The sequence below is a fragment of the Arvicola amphibius genome, chromosome 8 (assembly GCF_903992535.2).
Source record: "Arvicola amphibius chromosome 8, mArvAmp1.2, whole genome shotgun sequence".
In the NCBI taxonomy this organism is placed as follows: Eukaryota; Metazoa; Chordata; class Mammalia; order Rodentia; family Cricetidae; genus Arvicola; species Arvicola amphibius.
In genome coordinates this window covers 127,715,788-127,737,836 of record NC_052054.1, presented here as the reverse complement: position 1 = coordinate 127,737,836, position 22,049 = coordinate 127,715,788, and the positions used below count along the sequence as shown (strand labels likewise).

General features: G+C 43.3%; 1 protein-coding gene across 1 annotated transcript in view; it reads right to left on the bottom strand.

Moving 5' to 3' along the window:
- The window catches only part of Dytn (dystrotelin), a 49,859-nt gene extending 28,154 nt beyond the window's left edge, over positions 1-21,705 (bottom strand). The window contains exons 1-6 of the mRNA XM_038338346.1: positions 21,687-21,705; positions 13,886-13,960; positions 12,172-12,373; positions 10,465-10,550; positions 9,621-9,721; positions 209-280 (exon numbers count right to left, since the gene is read on the bottom strand). Of these exons, the coding sequence (XP_038194274.1) occupies positions 209-280; positions 9,621-9,721; positions 10,465-10,550; positions 12,172-12,373; positions 13,886-13,960; positions 21,687-21,705 (555 nt within the window). The remainder of the gene's footprint in view (positions 1-208; positions 281-9,620; positions 9,722-10,464; positions 10,551-12,171; positions 12,374-13,885; positions 13,961-21,686) is intronic.
- Between the last annotated feature and the right edge of the window lie 344 nt (positions 21,706-22,049).

Genomic DNA, 22,049 nt, shown 5'->3' with positions numbered 1-22,049 from the left:
AAGAACAGGCTGACATGCACTTCCAGGCAGGATGTGCCCCTTTCTTTCTTCCTGGTTCCGTATTTATTCTGCTATAGAAATCAGTCATGTGAAAGCCGGAGGGAGGAGACCTCCAAGCTCAGGCTGTCCTGGAGCATGCCTGAAGTCTAATTTAAGCAAACTCTTCAAACACCTGCAGCGGTTTCCAGGGATATTTTACGCTACTCACCCCTCGGAAGCAGCTGTGGACAGCACGCTCCACAGGGCACAAAGTGCAGCTCTCTCCCACAACAGCAGGAATCTGCAAAGGCAAACTCATGTTAGCTGCTGAGTGGACTTAGTGTGCCTGAGTAATGGAGGTCATGCAAGCAGCAAATACCAGACATCTGAGAACAGAGGTGTCATCTCAATCAAATCAGTAAGCTTTAGGTTTTGTGTAATGCTTGAGTTGGAACAATGAATAAAAAAGACTGGAGGAAGACCACAGAAGGAAGGCACCGCACCGAGGCAGCGAGGGAAGATGTCTGCTGTCTGACACCTTAGAATCCCAGGCAGATTACTTTAATCTTTCTCTTCCTTTTTCCCTGATGGAGGTCACAGTGACATTGCTTTCAGGTTCACGGTGACTTTAAGAAATATCTTGTCAAGTTTTTTCACATTGTCTCGTTTGAATACATGCCAATTCCACTACTTGTTTTGATCCTATGTCAAGATATCTGACACAAAGAACTTCAAGTAGGAGAGATTGAAGTTGGCTTGTGCTTCGGTCCATGGCTTCTGGGTTGTGGTGAGGTAGAGCACCAAGACAGAAGGCTGTGGCTGGGCAGACCTCACAGTGACTGGGGAGCATAGGGATGAGAGGCCCATAGGAATAGATCTCTTTTTACATAGTTCCTTTAGCTAGGCCCTAAATAAGAAAGTTTCTACCTAATAATCCATTCAAAATCTATCTAAGCCATTGGTTAGATCAGAGTCCTCAGGATCTAGTCACTTCTCAGTGATTGGATCTACCAGTTGTGTACCAAGCTTTCAATTCAAGAGTCATATGCAAACCATAACTCCAGTCTTTGAAATGGGCTGGTAGTCATCATTATTGAAAGGAAGAACTGACAAGAAATGACGTCACTATGTCAAGAAAAGATATCTACACATTCAGTGCAGCCTTATTTAGGACAGCTAAGATATAAGAATGACCGAGGTGTTTGTTGACATTAATGGATGCTATCTGGCACTTAAAAATAGCTATAGCATGGATGAACCTGGAAAATATATGCTAACATTGAAATTAGCTGTACACAGAAATGCTGTATAATCTCTCTTACATGGAGAAGCTAAAGAGATGAGTATAAAGAAACAGAGAGTAGAAGGTGGCGTCTTGGAGTTGAGGGTGGAGTAGGAAAACCAGGCAGACACTGCTCAAAGAGTTTAAAGTTACAACTTATGATGATTAGGTTCCGGGGATCTAGCACACAGCATAGTGACTTGTTAATGATGTCTCTTGCTCTCTTGACTTTGATTTGCGATCCGGTTGAGGGATCTTTATCTGTGCTCACACATAAATAGTGACTGTGGGAATAATGAGTGTGCAAGCTACTTGACTGTGTTAATCCATACACACGTACAGCCGTGTTACCTGTGATACACACGATGTAGCATCTCTCCTCCTTCCTCTCCCTCCCCTTCCTCCCCATCCCTTCCTCTTAGCATCTCTCCTCCTTTCTCTCCCTCCCCTTCCTCCCCCATCCCTTCCTCCTTCTCTTTTTCCCTTTCTTCTCTTTTTCATTCCTTTATCTTTTCTTTTGAAATAACGTCTTGCAAGGGTGACCTCAAATTCCTGAGTTCATATAATCCTATCACCTCATCTCCATAGCCAGAGCTATAGACATGTGTACACCACACCACACTTAACATCTTTCGTGCATATAGTTTTTGTTGTTTTAAAAGCTAAATAGATTAAATGGTCACTGAAAGATGATGTTTTGAGCGAGATAAAAAAACAAGGTTGTTGCATAATTGGGGTCTCACTCTGGAAACCCTCCCTTTCCATTAAGGGGACAAAGCTCATTAGACTTTCTTTCTTATTTGCTTCTTTGTATTTTATAGGTATTCCAATGGCTCCATTGTCCCTGCATTATACTTTTCAACCACATTCATTACGTGGGGTTGGAGGTGGTAACTAAGAGACTAAGGCAATGAATTTGGTTCTGGTTTCCATATGCATAGATGTGTGTACCAGTTACCTTCACTTATTCGCATCTGGACAGGAGTCCCAGTTTCACATGTGATGCTTTGCCCAGCACAGGCTGTCGGATACGCTGCCTGGAATTGCAAAGACCCCCGCCGAGTCCATCAACTGAAATAAACGTCCTCCTAATCAGGAAAGTGGCACTTAAATCCTCTTTGATGACAATTAGCCAGACAGAAGTCGACAAACATTTGCTACTACTAACAAGATGGCTGAGCTTTAAATTGATAATAACCCTGTCACCAATAGAGAGTAAGGAACCACTCCCTACGTTATTCAGTCAAACAACAACAACAACAACAACAACAACCAACAATTCATCTCCCATCTTTTGAATACTGATGAACTACCTGGGACACTTATTAAGAGTGTTGCTGATTCAACGTTCTTCCTTCTCTGGTGTTGCTACCCAATGAAGAAAGAGGTCTCAGTTCGCATGTAAAATATGCAGGTGAAAGCCCTGGGATCACCAGCTCTGTGACTTCAGTACCAGGATTTAACCTGGTGTTTCTCCTTTAAATATCTTCACACAGTTTTTGTAAATTATTTGGCTAATTTCTTGCAGGTGTTCTTTCGAGAGGAATTAAATGTGACTAGGTGACATGCTGGCATGGGCAGGATGGCACTCAAAATGATATTAGCATTCCTAGGGGGTGACTTGAATCACATAGTGAGGGTTGGAGTTTTCTAAGGAAGGAATCGGTCTTAGATTTCATAATGGAAGTCAATGGGATGATAATTTGCTATGCAAATTACAGCTCTCCCTCCCGGTAGCCTCTCAGAAGCTTGCTACTGCTCACAGGAAGGACAGCATTTATTTCAGCCCTCATTGACCTTGATTTAAAATCCCTGGAGACTGGTGTTAACTTGAAGCCATCAGCGGTAGTCAGGAGGTGAACACAGGGCTCGAGAGGAGAGGGGAAATGCTACTCTGTCCAGGTCCTTCCTATCACACCCGTTTTGAAACTGGTTACAGTTACCAGTCTGATGGGCTAGGCCCCTGGCTTTCCACTTGCTTGCGTTCTGCGACAGAGTTGTCGTGGAGGAACGTCTGCAGTGGTGCTTGCCAGAGACATGCCTCAGATGGCAGAAAGCCTGCAGTAGGACCTGGGCGCTGCTGCACCACCAGAAGAACCTTGAAGTATTTGATATTGTTACCTGGCATTGAGTCAGGCTGTGTAGCCTAGAGTAAGAGCCAACTACACAGCAACTGGAAGTTGCTATGGGGCAAAGCTGCATTACACCAGGGCATCACAACACCTGGCCCCTGCTCTCTGGATTAGTCTGGTTTTCTGTTGCTATGATAAACACCATGTTTAAAAGCAACTTGGGGAAGAAAGGGACTTACAGGTTCCTGATCACAGTCCATCGCTGAGGGAAGTCAGGACAGAAACTCAAACACAGACAGAGGTGGGTACCAGGGAGGGAAGCCACCTGCCGGGTGTTTTCCCATGGCTTAATCAGCCTGCTTTCCTGTATATCCCAGGTCCGCATGCCCAGGCGCAGCTGCATCTACAGTGGCCTGCGCCCTCTCATAGCAATTATTTATTAAGAAAATGCCTTACAGAGATGCCCACATGATGGAGACATTTCCTCAGTTAAGGTTTTCTTCTCCCCAGTGATTCTAGTTGTGTCAAGCTGACCAAAGCCTAAGCCAGCACATTCTTCCTTCGTGATGCTTTTGGCTGAAAAGAAGCCTTTAGAGGTTCTCATTCACTGGCTGCCAGAAAGACCCGCTGTGTGGTTCCCTGCAGCGATGAGGAAAGAAGACACACGCTTGGACGAAGAAGACCCTGCCCTGAGCATGGACCCCCGCCCACTGTCTCTCTGGACAGTCCCCCTCTCCTTCCATAAAACCATGCTGAGACCCCCACAAGGTAGATTTGAGGCAGAGAATTTCCTCTGCATTCCAGAGAGCTGGCTTTAAATAAATCTGTTTCCTCCGATTGAAAGACCTGGATAAATCTAGGTCCCCCCATGAAAGCCCTGGATAAATCCAGGTCCCCCCCAGCAGGAAAAAAATAGAACCAAAAATCTAAGCAGGGAGAAAAGAATCAGAAATCTAGGATTAGCCAGTTCAGGAACTAGCTGAAGATAAAGTTAGATTGTAATCTTGAGAAACAGGGAGTTTCCCCCTTGTGATTATCATTGGTATTTTGGAATACTGTGTTTTAGGAACTAGCTGATTATGACCCTGAGAGTGATCTTGAGAGGCAGGGAGTTGCCCCCTTGTGATCATCACTGGTATTTTTGGAATTTTCTGTGACTCCCCCTTCACCCCTTTCAGATTACTGGGCTGTGGTTTCTTCGCTTAAAAACCCCCTCTCCCAGTTACTCGGGGTTATGAGTCTCGGCCCCAGTGCACTGGTACTTGTCCTTTAAACCTCGTGTGATTGCAGCAAGTACAGTCTCTTGTGAGTACTGGGGGGGTCGTGTTATCCCAAGACTTGAGTGAGAGTCTCCCCACACTGAGGGTCTTTCACAATAACTCCCCACCCCTCTCATAAAACAATGAGCAATATGAACTTTAGATTCCGGTAACAAAAGAAAAAGAAAACAAAAACAGGTCTTTTCTGAAACCAGTTGGAACCAATGTGGCCAGTCAAGATGTATGCATTAGCATAATTGACATTTCCCGCCATGTACGCGATGCTGTGACACATCTGAGCACTCCGTACAGCAACAGAAAAATAGACCCAGACAAATCCTGCAAAGTCATGCTTTTATCCACAGTAGTTTATGAGTTATTTTCAATTTATTGAACTTATCCCTAAGATGTGGCCCTGTCCACAGCTTGCCCTTGAAGTATGCACTATTGCTTTGTAATTAGAACTGTTTTCTAATTCTTTTGTCTCATAGCTGAATCCTGTCTCTGTGAATGACAACATCTATGCCTCTCTGTCACTCCTGAGAACCTCCTAACCTTCACTGCCAGCAACACTTTAACCTTACTAAAAAATTTAAAATCTGCTGTCAATTCTGGTCAGACAAGCTGCTGTTTGCCATGGTCAGCAGTGACTGCAGAGACCGTAATTGGTCAGAGAGCAGAAAATAAATGACTGTTGAGTACCCAGCCATAAATGGGACATTTTTATTACCTCCTCTTCAAGGTCTTGGGACCGTCACAAAAGAATACAGGAGCTGCAGGGACCGGGAGAGCTGTGTGGAATGCTGATTTCTGGACATGGCATGTCTGTGGCTCTCTCAAATTCAGAGCAGCTATGGTCACCGACACAAAACCTATACAACATTGGGTCTGTTAGTATCCTGTCCCGAGACCCCACTCCTCTCTGAGGATGTATATGCAGTTATTTAATGATTGTTGGAAGAAGAAGGGACATTTTCTTTAGTGGTGCCCGTTGTTTAGGATCCCACTCTCCTATAATCAAACTTATACCCATACACCTGTAAACAACCCTAATGAAACACACTGAATCACACTCAAAGAAAGACAGGAAAGTAGAAGAAATCCGGTTTGGATGAGGAAGGGGGTTGGTTGGAGCTGGAAGGGAACAAGGGAGAGAAATGTGTGTGTGAGTGTGTGTGTGTGTGTGTGTGTGTGTGTGTGTGTGTGTGTGTGTGAATAAGAATGAAGACATTGTGTACATGTCATGATGAAACCCATTATTCTACATAATATTGTGCTGATAAAAATATTAAAATATTTACGTCATCACTTTACTTAGGAACTATGAACATCTTGGGATAAAAGGAAATGAGAGGAGCAAGGGAATGCACAAGAAACTGTCCCTCCTCACAAAGCTTCAGTTTGAACAACTATCTGTGCAGAAAGATGCTATCTCAAGAGCCAAGGAAAACAGTGAGAGAGTGGGCACATGGTTACAATATAGTAACAAAAAGGGGTAGCTAGAGATCTTGCTCGGTGGGTAAGGTGTTTGCTGTCTAAGTCTGAGAACCACAGCCCAGAGCCCAGATCCCAGTATCAATGGCAAAAGCTAGCTGTGGCTTCATCGGTGCCTACAATCTCAGCACTGTGGGAGCAGAGATAAGAGGATTGCTTGGGTTTGTTGACTAGATCCAGGGTCAGTGATAGAGCCTATCTCAAGGGAATAAGACAGAAAGTGACAGGACCGGGCACTTGATGCCTCCCCCAGTCCTCAGTATGCACACGCTCATGGGCACACCCGTGTGCATACACCAGGAATCACTGAAGAAGGCAAGGATGGTCGTTTTACACCGTCAGTGTCACCCTCCACTACCTAAGGTAGAACAGTATCTGCAGAACACATGGTTGGGGTAAGAGAAAGAGGTAGGTACAACAATTTGCATTAAATTCAGCAGTAGACAGGCTCACAGCACCTGACACCAGACCAGTGCGGGTGGGCTCGGTCTTCAGAGCCATAGCCCCTGTGATATGAACTCAGAGTCTATCCTGTATTGTTTCTGGCTGATGGCAGTAATCTTGTTCTCTGAATAACCAGCTCTCAGTGGTAGGCAGACCTTAGGAGACAAGGCTTGACTTTCAATGTTCAGTCGTGCTGGCTACAGTGATCCTGGGCTTAGGACATCTCCCAGCCACGCAATGACTACAGGGTTCATGGGCTTAAGGACCACAATAGCAAGTCTGTCTAGATATTCTAGACAGGTTACTGCTACAGGACATAACCAGACTTCAGATACTGGAACAGCTGCTATGGTAGTTTGAATGAGAATGGTCTCCATGTGCTGAGTTCTGAGTATTCGGTCTCTAGTTTGTGCAACCGTTTAGGAAGAATTAGGAGGCATGGCCTTGTTAGAGGAGGTGTGTCAATGAGGGGTGATGGGACTTGGGGTTTCAGAAGCCCATAACATTCCCAGTTAGCTCTGTGCCTCTAAGTCATGTTTTTGGAACAAAATTAATCTGGCCTAGATTTTGGTGCAAATAATCATCCATTTCGCCCCTACCACACAATCAAACATATCCTTAGGTGTCTTATTGTCATCCCTTTTCCACCCTCACGACTGTAGCCCTATTTTCCTGGATCTTTTAGGGGACCCTGATAATTACATTTCAGTCGGCCTACTCAACACCCATTCCCACATTAAACCTGAATATTTCCTATTTGCCTGTGTTACTCTTCAATCTCTCCCCATCAAACAAGGAGACATACTAGCCCCGTCTTCTCATTTCTCATCCTAACTCTCGTCCCATCCCTTCACACCTCAAAACAATGTTGTCTTAGATTTTGTCCAATGACCCAATCCCTATACTGAGTCGTAATAGCTGCTCTACTCACCTGGGCAACCCTGTAGAATGCCCCTTACTATTTGTCAATTAGCCTCCATCACTTAGGTCTTCATTATCCCAATTTTTCTTCTGATTTCTGGTCTATTATGAAAATAAACCTAACATCCCAATTGTATGGTAATTACTTTAGTCTTATAAACCAAAAATGAAGAACTGGCAGCTTCTTAGAACATCAGGAAAGAAGGAAACCCCTCTGCTGTCAACACCCAAATCTGATATTCTCCTTAAACTACTCCTTGCTTATGATTCTCAAGCTGCTGCCCCAGCACCCTGCCTGCCTGCCTACCGCCACAATCCCCATCATGATGGCTGTGGAGTCCAACCCCCTGGGACCATGGACCCTCAAGTTAAATGCTTTCTTTATAAGTTGGCTTGGTCATGGTGTTTGGCTATAGCAACAAAAAAGGAAACCAAGAGACTTACCTACTTCTTCAACATGCAGACATCAAAACTTGATCATAAGGATCAAGAATCACCAGAGAAACAATGTCTGGAAGCAGACAGTGACCAGTTCGAATGTGACAGACAGATGGAAGGTTTACAAAATACTAAATGCCATTTCAAGGAAGTTCATCAAACCGCGAGAAAATGAATATAAAAAATTCAGAAACATCAGAAAAGCTAAGAGAAATAAAAGACAAATGGAAGTACAAGAGCAGAAAAGTTCAGGGAACAAGACTGAAACCACAACAAAGAGCAGCCGAACTGGGCAAACAGAGATGAATGTGTGGACTCCAGACAAGGGTTCGGAAGCACAGTGTTCCAGAAGAAGGAAGAAAGAGGATGACGTGGAATGAGAAAGGCCTACAGGATTCATGGAGCAGTATCAGAAGAGCAAAGATACAGCTTTCATTTAAGATGGGGTAGGACAACAGCAAGATATAGGAAACCTACGCAAAGAAATTCAACAGGCTGCACTGCCAAGAAACCATGAGGAATTGAGTTCAGATCTCTGGAGTCTACGTTTTTGCCTTTCATTAACTAAAGTGCTTTGTTTAGTCAACAGAATAAGTAGTCTTAAGTGAGTCTTAAGGAGACTCGCACATTCCCAAATAAATAGCATCCAATTGCAATAGGAATAAAATAAAGACTACAGACAGTGGGTGTGTATATCTGAAAAGCATGAAAAACCTTATGTGTTTCCTCATTGACAGGAGGTAAGGGTGGAACAAACCAGAGACCTGTGGCCATGTCCTGTGCAGCCCTGGAGAGCCGGCTAACAGGGGTTCTACTTACATCACTGGGACCCTCTCCTCACCCCTCTCTCTTTCCTCGGTGCTGAGGGTGGAATCCAGGGACCACTGCGCAGCACCCAGCCGCCTAAGCTCCTCAAGTTTTTATAGCACTTTCTCTGAGCAATCCCGTTCTTAGAAGCTAGGAATAGGGTGCACATGTAACACCAGTACGGAAAAGCAAAATCACCTGTCTCCCTGTGCAACATCCAGTTTTGTACCCTTCTAAAAACTCATTTTAGTTTTCTAAACCTTTGACTTTCTTCCTTTTCGTTGACTTTTTCTAACTAATGAGTAGCAGGTATTTTATAAGAGAGTCAGAAATTTGTTGTTTTTAAAGAGAAGGGTTAAGTCAGTCCACAAGAGCTTTGCTTCTGCTGCTACAGAATATAGGCTTCATGCTGTAAATGGGAACAGATTATGAAGAACTTTGAGAATGAGAGTGTGTTATGGCTGGATCTTAAGTGTCCTCCATAGAGCATGCACTAAAGGCATAGTTGCAGCTTAGAGACATCAGGAAATAGAAGAAGTGCTAAGAGATGGGACCTCATTAGGGAGAAGCCTTGAAGGATACTAAGAGATTCTAGTCTCTTCCTCTCTCTTGCCCAACATCTCATCCATGTTCCCATCACCCTGTTTCCATTTCTCTCAGCCCAAAAGCAACAGGGACACCCGACCATAGCCTGTGAGCCAAGATAAGCTTTCTGCTTCTTAAGTTGGCCACTTGAGGATTCTGTAACGAAAAGGTGGCTCATGCAGGGTGCCACATCTAGGAAAGCTCCCGGGTTCAATGCAGAGGAGGACACAGGCATGGTCAGGCTTGCTACAGAAAGAGGAAGTGACACTGTGAAGATAATGACAGCAGCAGCAGGTTGATAGGACTGACACAGTTGAGAACTCATAAGGATTGGGTTACCTGCTGTAGATCTGTTAGGAAGGCTCTCAAAGCCCTCCGAGTCATGCGGGCTCGGGAGTCACCGCCTCTCCTGTGATTTTCTGCATAGAGCTGAAAAAAAGCTAGACACACAAAGGGTGAAGAAGCCTTTAGTCAATCCCTGTGTCCGTGAAGAGTACATGATTTGGGCAAGTTTCTAGAAATGTGTAGTCATTTTCCTGTTGTTTGCTTGTCCCCATGAAGGCCTTCAAGGGCACTCCCTCAGTAACTAAGACCCCAAACACCCACCCCCACCCCAGTAATTCCAGTCCTCTGTGCTGAAGTTGGGGAACAGTAAGGTGAGGATCCCAATTAATTAGTGGTGTCTGGATAATCTTTAAAATCATAAATGTCAAGGCAGCCAAGCGATGCAAAACTGAAAAGCATGGATTTTTAAAGAAAATCCTGAAATCCTCACAAATGTGAGTGTTTCTCTTGAATATAAACAAGACAAGTACTAGAGAGCTGGGCCAGCAGTGAAGAGCACTAGCTGCTCTTCCAGAAGTCCTGGGTTCAGTTCCCAGTGTCCACAAGGAGGCTCAGAACCATTTGTAGCTCCAGGTCCCAGGGGAACTGACCTCCCTTTGTTGGTCTCTGCAGATGCTGCACTTATATGATACACAGGCACGAAAGCAGCCAAAAAACACCCATAAAAATAAAACTAAAATGTCAAAAAACAAAATAAAAACCAATCCAGCCAGCCAAGGTGAGCGCACACCGCAGAGCAAGCCATGGTGACAGGGATTCAGACATCAGCAGAGAGGATGACACACTAGGGGCTGGGGAGTCACCACACTTCAGAGCACACTTAACTTTGACACGTTACCTCTGTACTTTGTAAGAGGACTGTCCCCTGAGAGGGCAACCAGCGCCGCAGCCACAGGCTGAATTTTGAGACTCCCCGATCCCGTGCTGTGGGGCCACAAATCCCAGACAAGTGTGGGAAGGCAGCGTTATTTAGGTGAAGTGATTTGGAGAGTTTCTCACCGACTGTTCCTGTGAAGGCCTTCTGATCCAGGCCATCAAAGGATGTTTCGTGTATGCTGCCATGCTGCTCTTGTCCCATGGTCTCTTCACATATTTAGAATTTGGCACAACAGGGCATTGAGTGAACATGGTTTTCTGATTCATCAATTTATCCATGAAGTCATTCAGTAAATATTTACTGGATGCTTTTCTGTGATATCACTGTGCTAGGGACTGAGTGTGCAGATGTGGAGAGGGTGGTCGCACTCCCTTAGGGTTCATCTGCCTGCCTTCCGCATAGCAAAGATAAGGATAAAAATAAACAACATAGTCGGGTGGGGGGGGGGGGGTGGTGGCGCACGCCTTTAATCCCAGCACTCGGGAGGCACAGGCAGGATCTCTGTGAGTTCGAGGACAGCCTGGTCTACAGATGAGTTCTAGGACTGCCAGGGCTGCTACAAAGAGAAACACTATCTAATAAGTAAACAAACAAATAAAATTAAAATTAAAAGCACGTGTCCCCTCCAAAACCACTTGTGGGCTCTGGCCTAGCCCCCGACTGTGGGCTGCACACTAGCTGCGGGCTCTTAGCGCCTGACTGTGGGCTGCACTCTAGCTGTGGAGCTTTACCCTGTACTTAGGAGTTATCAAAGGCAAGCGGCTGTTACAGACAAGCACACAATTGAAAGTACACTCAAAGGCTTAATGTTTAAAGAGACTGAAATCATGACAGCACGAGGGGATTTTTCTATTACTTGTGAAGTTAGGAAAAGTTGCAAATTAAGAAAGAAACAATTATAAGGAATTTGCCCCTGAGAGGCAAGCTCATGTCAGCTTTGTTCATTGTCTCCTCCACTTCCTTCTCTTCCTCAGACCAACTGAGAAAGGGCAGAGGAAAGTCCCCAGCTTAGCAAAGCACACCCTAAACACATGCATATGTGTCCACACACTAAACACACGCACATGCGCCCATACACTAAACACACGCACATGTGTCCACACCCTAAACACACACACATGCGTCCACACACTAAACACACGTACAAGTGTTCACACACTAAACACACGCACGTGCCCCCACACTAAACATGCGCACATGTGCCCACACAGATTCACAAATCCACCATCTCCAGAGCGGGCCCTGCCCTCTGATATGAGGTAATAATCTGTTAGTTGTCTCTGCATGGGATATCCAACTCTATCCCAGCTAAAAACCCAACTAAGTCAAAACATGGAAGAAAATAAACAAGAAAAAGAAAGAAAGAAAGAAACAAGAATTATGCCAATGGGAAAGGAAGAACAAAGTGTAGTGTATACACATCCATCCAGCCACCCTTCCAAAAGGTGGGGATTCTGCTCTGGCAAGGGAATGGCTTTGTAGAAAAGAAAGTGATTTCCTGCTTCTAGCTATGTATGCGCCATTTGTATGACTGACACTTAGGAGACTCTGTTTCCTTATTGAGTAACGAGTCTGTAGGTGACAAATAATCAGCAAGGAAACACAACGTCTCACACACCAGATCTCAAGTGATTGCATCTGCGGCCATGGGCAATCCACCGTCCTCACCTGTCATACATGGCCATGAGGAGACTCAGAGTGAGTTCTGGGGCTCGTGGATGCACTTGTGCTGGTTTGCTCACCCTGGTTCTCTGAAACAGCTCCTGGAGCTCCCCAAAAAGCTGCTGCACAGAAAGAGAGGTCTCCATGCTCTCCCCAAACTGTCCACACGAAAGAACTTGCTGAATCCCAGAGCTGTCCATCAAGTCCACTGCAGGAGACAGATGCAGATGAACCCTTAGTTTTCTGATGACGGCAACTGGCTTCAAACACAGCAAATATTTTCTGGTGTTTAGTGAGATTAGTTTTTTGTTTCTCTTTTGTTTTTGTTTTCAACAGTGGTCATATTTTTAAAAGGGAATTAAATGTGCCCATCAGGGACACAGATCTTCTGTGCCATTCTGCTATGATTAGTTTGGCAAATGACTTGATTTTGGAAAATTGTGTGTCATTAAGGTGTGGAAACACTATTGCTAGGACAGTTGCTGGGGTGCTGTCTTAGAGACAAAAGTTAAAAAGAGCCAGAAACTTGGCGAATGCACATTCTAAAGAAGTTGAAACCCTGTGGCGATGAAGTGGGAGGATATTTTTGCACTGCGCCCTAAAGGACTGAACATTGGCCTTTCTTATCTGAACACAGCTTTCCTGTCCACTGTCCAGCTTTAGAGGAATACAATGTGTTGGAATGTTGTGTACACAGTCGCCATAGTAAAAAGGCAAACCCCAACAACACCCCAAAAAGCAGTGGCCTAATTACCCAACTCTGTAGGTCTCACTCATATTCGGCAATATCACATTTTAAAAATCTTGGTTCCATCAGTATTATTTTCTTGAAACAGCACTTCACGAAACCAGGGCTACTCGCAAAAACGGTGGCTTATTTTTCACAGGCAAAAATCTATATCACCATCATGTAAAAAGTTTACAAGGCAAGGAATAGAGAGAAGAATGAAATCGAGCAAGCCCTAAAGTTTCTTGCCAACAGAGGGTGACAGACAGAATTAATAAACACTCCCTGTACTACCTAAAAGGCAGGGATGTCAAGAGCCACAAGAGCTGCTGGCGTTTAAAAGGCTTCAGTCTGTGAAGTGATGAATTCTACTTCTCACTGCTTCGTAAATCACCCTCACAGATAAGCATAATAAAACTTTTTATTTGTTTTCTGATATTGCTTTGAAGGGTAGAGTCTAAGGCATAGGGGATCAGCCTTCAGGAACAGGGTTTAAATAAAACCTGGGCACAAGTGGCAGTGATATGTAAACTTGTCATTGATCACAAGCCCCTGTTGCCTGGGCCAGGCAGTTGGAATGCAGGGGTCTCCTGTCTTCTGTGAGAGTTCTATATTATAGCCATGCAGATAAAGGTACTGTCCATTAATCTCACAAGATTCACATAGTGATAATCTCCGGATCCTGCTACCTGGAGCTCATGTGATGCTTTATCTTGGTGTCTGGGATTTTTTGTTTTGTTTTCATGGATCTTTGCCAGCCTTTTCTATTGCTGTCAGTGAAGCAATATAGCAACATATGGGTGGATTGCTCACAATAGATTCTCCTGACCCCACCCTTTTGTATGTTACCAACAATTTAAACACATAGGTCCAATCTTCCTGATGTAGGCAGTTACATAAATGGGACAAGGTTTGCTTTTTCCCCCCATAAGTTGAACATCACACATCCTCAAGATCAGATTGTCTCAAGTGTTGACAAGAACTTGTACTTACATTGGCAAAGAGTTTGCATGGATCGTAATTTGAAGGCTGTTCTATAGACAGAATTCTCGATCCTATTAAGAGCACCTGCAAAGAAAACATGAAGTATGGTGGATAACGTTTATCTCATTGACCATACCCCATATTCTGGGTGGGAAGCCGAGGGCTCCCAGAGCTTTATTTTGTATGTGAGACAATTAAGACAGGTAGCATGTTATTTTACCTGTAAATGTTAAAAAAAAAGACATGGGACAGTTTCACAGCACTTCTCCTTGCTGCCCCATGACAGATTTCTTGTCTGATAAGACTGGTGATCATTCTTCACAGCTAACAAAATTTATAATGGCAGAGAATCTCCTCATGTGTTCAGTCTGGTAATGTGCTTCAATAGAGCCTTATAAGGTCTTAAACATGAATTGCCTGCTAAAACTGGTCATTGATGGTACAAAGTAGTGGTTCTCAGATTTTCTGGCCCAGCCATATCTGCATTACCTGGGGATTGTTACAAATGCCATCCTAACATAGCATGTTGTCAACACACTGCAGGGGGAGGCACGTTAATGTGCATGAACAAGACCTTGAAGTAGATGTTATATAGGCTAAAGTTTGAAAACTTCCTGTATGGTGTAGGAGGTCTTTCTGCTTATGTGTTGCTTTCATTGGTTAATGAGTAAAGAAACTGCCTTGGCCTAGTTGAAAGGGTAGAACTTAGGTAGGTGGGGAAGACAGAACTGAATGCTGGGAGGAAGAAAGGCGGAGTAGGACAGAGGAAGAAAGCAGAAGGGAGAGATGCCATGGGTCCACCAGAGACAGATGCGTGGAATTTTAGCTGGTAAGCTACTGCCACATGCTGATACACAGATTAATAGAAATGGGTTAAATTAAGATGTAAGAATTAGCCAATAAGAAGTTAGAGATAATGGGCCAAGCAGTGTTTTAATGAATACAGTTTCTGTGTGGTTATTTTGGGGCTAAGCTAGCCTGGCAGCCCGGCTAAACAAGTGGCCTGGCTCCCCCTACAACACTTATAGAAAAAGAATTTATTGACAATAGAACAGTTGTCTAAGGTCCAGGAAATTTGAAATTATCTATAGACAATAAGCTCATTTAAAAATCTTAGTATCAGCTACCATGTCTTCCTTTCAAATATATGAATATATGTATAGATTAAGGTTCACAAATAATAACAGAAAATAAAATTCCACCTATTATTCTGTGCCAAATCCAGTCAGTAGATACTGATCTAGTTGAAGACTTTATTGACAAGGTCTGTCAAAGAGACTGATCCTACCTTATTTGTAATAGTGTAGAAAGTTAAACGGTTATTCTTGTTAAGTTGGGAGTGTATCCCCCAGCCCCTAGCCTGGGAGTTGCATTGCTCTAGACTCCAAATCCCAGCATGCCAGGTCCTGACCCCTCCCTGGGGTGGCCTCCTAGAGGAGAAACGTGTAGTTTTCTGGTCTGCATGAGCTCCCTGCTGTCCTGTCTCCCCACCATGCGCTCAGCTACCCGAGAGCATCATCCTTACTAAAATGATGGGCATTTTGATTTGGTTTGATTTGACATAATGGGATTTTTTTTTGTGTGTCGGTGGAGTTGTCTTATTCTTATCAGTTCTAATATCTGGCATTTTATTTATTTGTTTCAGATGAGTGGTATATTGTAGCAGGGATATAGAATATTATTGGTGCTTCCTCCTCCTGTTTTCAGCAAGGATGTTAAGATATTGTTTAACACATTATCAAATTATTCACAATGTATTTTTATCAAATTAAATCATTGAAATCTTTTATATTTGTGGTACATCTCAGTTTACAGTAGTATGTCAAGTCTTCAGAAGTCACATGTGGTTAGAGACTGTGTATTGACAGCTCAGCTTTAGAGAATGCTTGAAAGAGAAGCTATATGGGTAATGATCAGTTCCCCAATTGTTGGTTATGCATCCTGCATCAGGACTGTTAGCTAAGTGGAGCAAGAGAGTCAGCTATCTTCAGTGCTCCAGGTAAATAAATTAGTGTGCATCACGTAGGTTGTCTGAGCAGAGTGTAGTTAGTGAACAGAAGGTAGGGTCACATAGCAACTGTGAGAGTGAGAAACAGAATCCGTTAACTAATGAGGAAGAAGAGAAATCCAAGAAGAAACAACAATGAAAGCCAAAGTTAGTGGAAAAATCAACAGCTGAACAAGTCAAAGAAGGAGAACTTCAGAAAGCAGAGGCAAGCTGTTGGATTGATATCCACACACCACAAGAACATCAGCTATGAGCTAAGTATCATCTGTTTGTGAGTTTAACTTGGTCCTTGGAGAGTAGTCTCAAGAGAGCCGTGATGGTAGACCTCAGCATGCAAAGAACTGAGTGGAGAGGAAAAATCGTGAATAAACCCCAAAGCAGATGGCTTTTAGATGACCTTTTCAAGACCTTTAATCCAAAGGGAGGATGAGAAAGCCAGAATAAACAGCATATAACATGAAGAATGAATTGCAGAGGCAGGAGAGATTCTCAAATATAAATGTGGGCCAGGGAGGAGGAGCCAGTAAAGAGAGAGACTGGTTGTACGCTCCAAGAAATGAAGGGTCTAGAAAAGATTTGTCACAGCCAAATCCCTTTGTGGAAGCACACACCCTTGTAGCATACCTTCATGTTTCTTCTACTAAACTCTTACCTCTAGTAGGAGTTCTTGCAACCCTACACGTATTACTGCCAACTGTCCTCTGTCCATTGGGAAATGAAGCCCCAATCGACACATATAAGGTGAATACATACCAACATGGGTACACAATTTACCTCCTGACTCCGTGTTCAAGGTCTCAAGGCAACAGACTGAGGTTTTCCTCCTGGATTGCAACTTGGAAATGTGGGTAGGAGCAATAGTTACTCTCCTGTCAGGCTTTGCACCTTGAAAATGAAATCAACACCCAAGAAAAGAACAGAGAAGAGCTGGGGGCACTGCTTGCCGGTGGTGACCTCTGAGCACAGCAAGGCTTTGTTTTCCTCTAGTGTTAATTAACACACACACACAATCATATAGACTGATAATGTGCAACTTTTCTCTCAGTGTAGGAGAAGAGACATGGCTATGTCTATGTCTAGGCAAGCTACTCTACCGCTGGAGTACATCCCCAGTCCTACTTTGTGCAGTAAGTTGCTTTAAAATATGCACAAATTGCGGATCAGTTACACAGATCTATCTAACGAGTAAAATGCTTGTCTCACACCTTTATACCTTGTTGGTGGTGAGAAGAGTTAAGATACCCACTTAAAATTGTCAAGAATGCAATGTATTGTTATCATATTGTCATCCGACTATAAAACAGCTCTCTCCGTGGAGTTATCAATAACACAAAGTAAGGCCTCTTTGAGCAAACTTTCTGTTGCAGCCGGATACAGCCACCATTGATGGAGAGAGGTTGGAGAGGAGCGGGGATTAGTTTTACTGAGTATCCCACCCCCCCATTCCTCAAGAGGAAGACTAAAATAGAAAGATGTAATGATGGTGGTACCTGTCCTTGTCTGAGGGCTACTGATTTCTTTATGAATGTGGAGGAGTTCAAATGGCAGGGTCTGCTACTTCTTTTTCCTCTCAACTTGGCACAAACAAAAGTCATCTGGAAAGAGAAAACCTCAACTGAGAAAACGCCTCTATCTGATTGGCCTGGAGTCAAGTCTGTAGGGCATTGTCTTGACTAACATGGGGTGTCAAGGCTCATCCCTCTAGGAATCTTCCCTCTGGAAGGTGTTCCTGGGTTGTCCAAAAAGGCGAGCTGAGCAAATAGGGTGCTCCTTAAGCCTGTGAGAGCTTTCCTCCAGAGCTTCCGCTACAGCCCTTGCCCTGAAGTTCTATCATTAGTGACTTTAAGCTGTAACATGGAATAAACCCTTTCTCAAGGTGCTTTTGATCATGGTGTTTATCACAACAATAGGAAGCAAGCTAAGACCAAGGTGATAAGTTTTATGAATCCCCAGTTATTGGAAATCTGCTGTCACCGATGTAATAAGCCAATCAATTAAACCAAATTATTAAATCCAGGTTTACTGAAGAGAGCAAAGCAACTCCCAGGTGACCCTCTGGAGGGCAGGAGAGGAATCATGTGGTCAATATGGCTACCAGGTCTTAAGGAGCCTATAAGCATTATCTTGAGCAGCCCCAAGGAGGGGCCAACTTTTGGCAGGCTTTCTGGGGGGGGGGGCAAGGCGGAGTTTTGAAAAGGGCAGCTCCAGGGGACATGCCCCTGCTTGGTGCATTTATGGTGGGGTTTGGAATGGGAGGAGTTAGACCTGACTCTGGAATGGGGCCCCAAGCTGGAGATCCCAAACATCGGGTGTGAAAACTTCAGGAATAATGAAGTTATTAATTAGAACTATGAGCAAGAGAGGAAACAAATTGTAAAATTTGGAAAGAGCTGTGCTTGTTGTTTGTATTTTAAGCAACTTGCACATTGAGTGTTTTCTGTGATGCCAAATTCCAGTTAAATACTTTATAACCATAATGTTCCTTCTGGAGCAAAAGTTTTGCCTACAACTAAGCTCTGAGATCAAGACTGATATACTATTTATGGTAAGGAGGAGAAGGACTTTAAAATACAACTAATTTCAAAGACGTAAGACATTGAGAATAAGTGGGTTACCATGCAGAGGAAATTTTGTGGTTAGAAACACAGCCGGCCCTTCAGTCTTTGCTAAGTGAACCCCCAAAAGGAATGAAGTAAGAGCAGTTCAGTGGATTTCACTGACTCAGGCATACGTAGCAGGAGAATTATAGCAACATTCTTTGTTTTGTCTGTTTTTCAGGCAGCAATTGTAGAATTTAAAGGGTGAAATGGTAGCATTTCCTCAGTCATCCTGTGTGTGTTTCAAAGACCAAGCTGTACTAATTCTTTAGGAGAGAGCTAATACGTCTTTGAATTTAAGGAGAAGTTTATTAACTCCACTTTACTGAGGCCCTGGTGCAACAGAATTTAACAAGCTTGCATCGTGGTGAGTGCAAAGCCAAAGTTAGCACTGCCAAGAAATAAAAGAATAGAGAAAGATTTATTGCTGGCAGCAGGTAAAGAGATCATGGAAATTATTTTCAAATAATGTTTTCCTTGAATAAAGAAAGCACAGACTTTTATTTGGGAATGGCAGAATATCTATATTCATATCTATATCTGTATCTTTCTCTATGCAGTTGAAGGACAGCTACAGCTTTGAACATGTCAAAAGGTACAATACTAACACATTTGCTTTAAAGCCACCGGTCTAGAAGCCAAGATGGCAGGTACATTTTGGGGCATGCTTAGCATTCTTGAAAGGTCAAAAATATAGACCCTTCTGGATGTACTTATCTTGTGTAATAAAGTTGGCAGTCAGGACTCCCTGTATTTCACCATAAAATTTCATTTCATGATCCAGAAGGTTCTGTGGACAGTGTGCGGGAAGAGCTGTTATCAATAACCTCACTCTGCTGCAAACCCTGTATGCAACAGTTGTGCCTGGCCAGGCAGTATCAGCCGCTGATGCTATGGTGGCACATCTGTGTGCCTGGCGGACAGTATCAGCCACTGATGTCATGGTGGCACATCTGTGTGCCTGGCGGGCAATATCAGCCACTGATGCCATCTATTAAGGGCAGCAATTGTTTTCTGACAGGATGTCTGCTTTGTCCTCCATAGGAGGACATTCATATCTGCTACTGTGAATCCAGATAAAAACCCCATGATTGGGAGGTTCAGCAAGGCAATGCTGAGCCAAACCATCCACTTTTGCAAAAGTTAGAGTATACCACAAGCCCCACTCTGAATTTAACAGCTGGCCAACTATATTTGAAACTTCCACATCTGCAGATTCAATAGGTGACAAATCAAAATAGTCATAAAATTGCACCTATACAGAACATAGACCTTTTCTTTAAATTAATCCACAAATAATACACAATAAGAACTATTTCCATGGACTTTAAATTTTATTAGGTATTATAAATAATGCAAGGGTGATTTTCAGTATTGGTTAGATATACACAGGTGTGTGCAAGTCCCATGATATTTTACGTGAGGAATTCAATCATTTGCAGATTTGGATCTCTGCGGTCTTAGAGTTAATTCTTCATAAATACCAAAAAACTTTCAATTGTGTATTGGTTCAATAAGCAATACACATCATGTGTCAAAGACTCCTACATAAAGTAGATACAGGGGTCTGCCTAAAGATTGTCATCCAAGTAAGAGATGGTGCCTCAAACTCCTTCATATCTGGTCTATGCAAACGTATTACAGAACCCCAGCCCTAGTTTTTAGGGAGTTGGTGTTTCTTTGTGCTCTAAAAAATGCTTACTTTTCAGACACTAGAGAGTGGGAGAAATCAGAGGCATCTTAGCCTCTCTCTGCAGAACAACACACTGAGACAGGCCCAGAGGAGCAGAAATAATTTATAAAAGTGTGATATCTGGCATGTTTCGTTCCTCTGCAATGGACGAGTTTCTGCGCCCTGGTTTCACTCAACTGCATCAAGCAGATACAGAGAATCAGCAAACCCAGGGCCTCGCGGGTCCCCAGCTGCAGCTCCTATTGAAGGAGAGGCATGGAGCTGCACAGCCATCTGGCCCGGCACTCCTGTCAGGTGATGCTTTGCCGCGTCGGTCGCCTGATAAAGCTATGCAGCATAACATGGCCAAGCTGTGGTAAAATGCACCACGCAGAATGTGTAAGTATCCCAGGTGACCTGCTTCCAGCCCCATCTCCTCAGGGTGTTATTTTCTGATAATGGGGCAAACTCAAGAAAAGGAGGAATTGCTGTATGTCTCAGGCCTCAAGCTACGAACAAACAGTTTTAGACAATTTAAGCAGTAACAACGCATGCTGTTTGTATTCTTGTTCATAGAAGCAGTTTGGGAAACAATTTCTGTTTTGAAAACACCCTTTTTCTGCTCAGTCACATGATTATGTTTATTCTCCACGGATACCAAGGTGAATATGATAATATCTCTTTCAATTTACCATCATTAGTTTGATATCCAGCCATTCATACAGTAGGCCAGCAGTTGTCAAAACATGGCCCAGGAAATCCCCACTGGTGTTGGCTAGGGACTTGCAAAAGTGAACATCCTGCCCCAGAAACACTGCACCACAAACTTTGTAGACAGAAGCCAACATTTACCAAGTCCCGTGGACGCACTGGGGCGAGGATTAGAACTGTACATGTGTTATCCACTGCTTTGTGCATAGCATATTGGTAGGAGGGCTCAGACTGGAAACATTTATATTGTTGATTTCAATAAATAATATGAGATCATACAATTTAAAACCAAACAACTAAAGTTAACAGTCTAGATTTAATAAGGACATAAAGTTGCAAATAAATTCACAACAGAAAAGGCCCTTGACCATTCTGGGGCTTATCTTGGCATGAAGAGATGCTGGAATGGGGGAAGTAGACCTCCATATCCTTCTACCAAATATCTGTTTAGTGACAGCTGGGGATCTTTCTCTCACTTTTGGGTTCATGTTGGACCGCAAACTTAGCTTGATAATAAAGCATATACAGAGATGTTACTTTAATAACAGGATACAAGTATTTGTGATAAGAATACTAATTTAAAATATAATTATGTTGATGCTAAATTTTTTGTTAAATTATTCATGGAGTTTCAGAGATAGAAGAAGAAATGTTCTTCTACATGTTAATGGATTTTTGTTTAAAAGAGAGATGATGATTTTAGTAACCCAATAAATTACTTTTCACCCCCAAGTTTTCCTGATCCCCACTCTGTGACTCAGAAGTTTAAAACCACACCTGTGTCTGCAGTCTGGATTGAAAAACCTAACAGTAAATGCTCACCTTGCTTTCTAGGGTCCATCTCATCAATTTCCTGGGATGGCGGGACAGATGACAGGACAGTCCTTGTAACTAGAAATGAACCAGTGTTTTCTGCGGAAGGTTTCCCAGCAGAAGGATGATGGATGAGGGGGAGCCAACAGATCATTCACCTGTGGAGCAGTGAGCACAGCTGTTCAGGGAGACCACCACATCCCTTGGGAGGAAGGGATGGAAACAGGGAGCCCTGGGATGGAGATTCCTTTCTCAGAAAATTGGGAAAAGTTTGATTAAATTAATACTTAAAAATATGTAACAATTTCATTTTAAAAGTAAACTGAATTATCATTGGAAAAAATATTAATTTTACTGGAATAATAAGGGTCA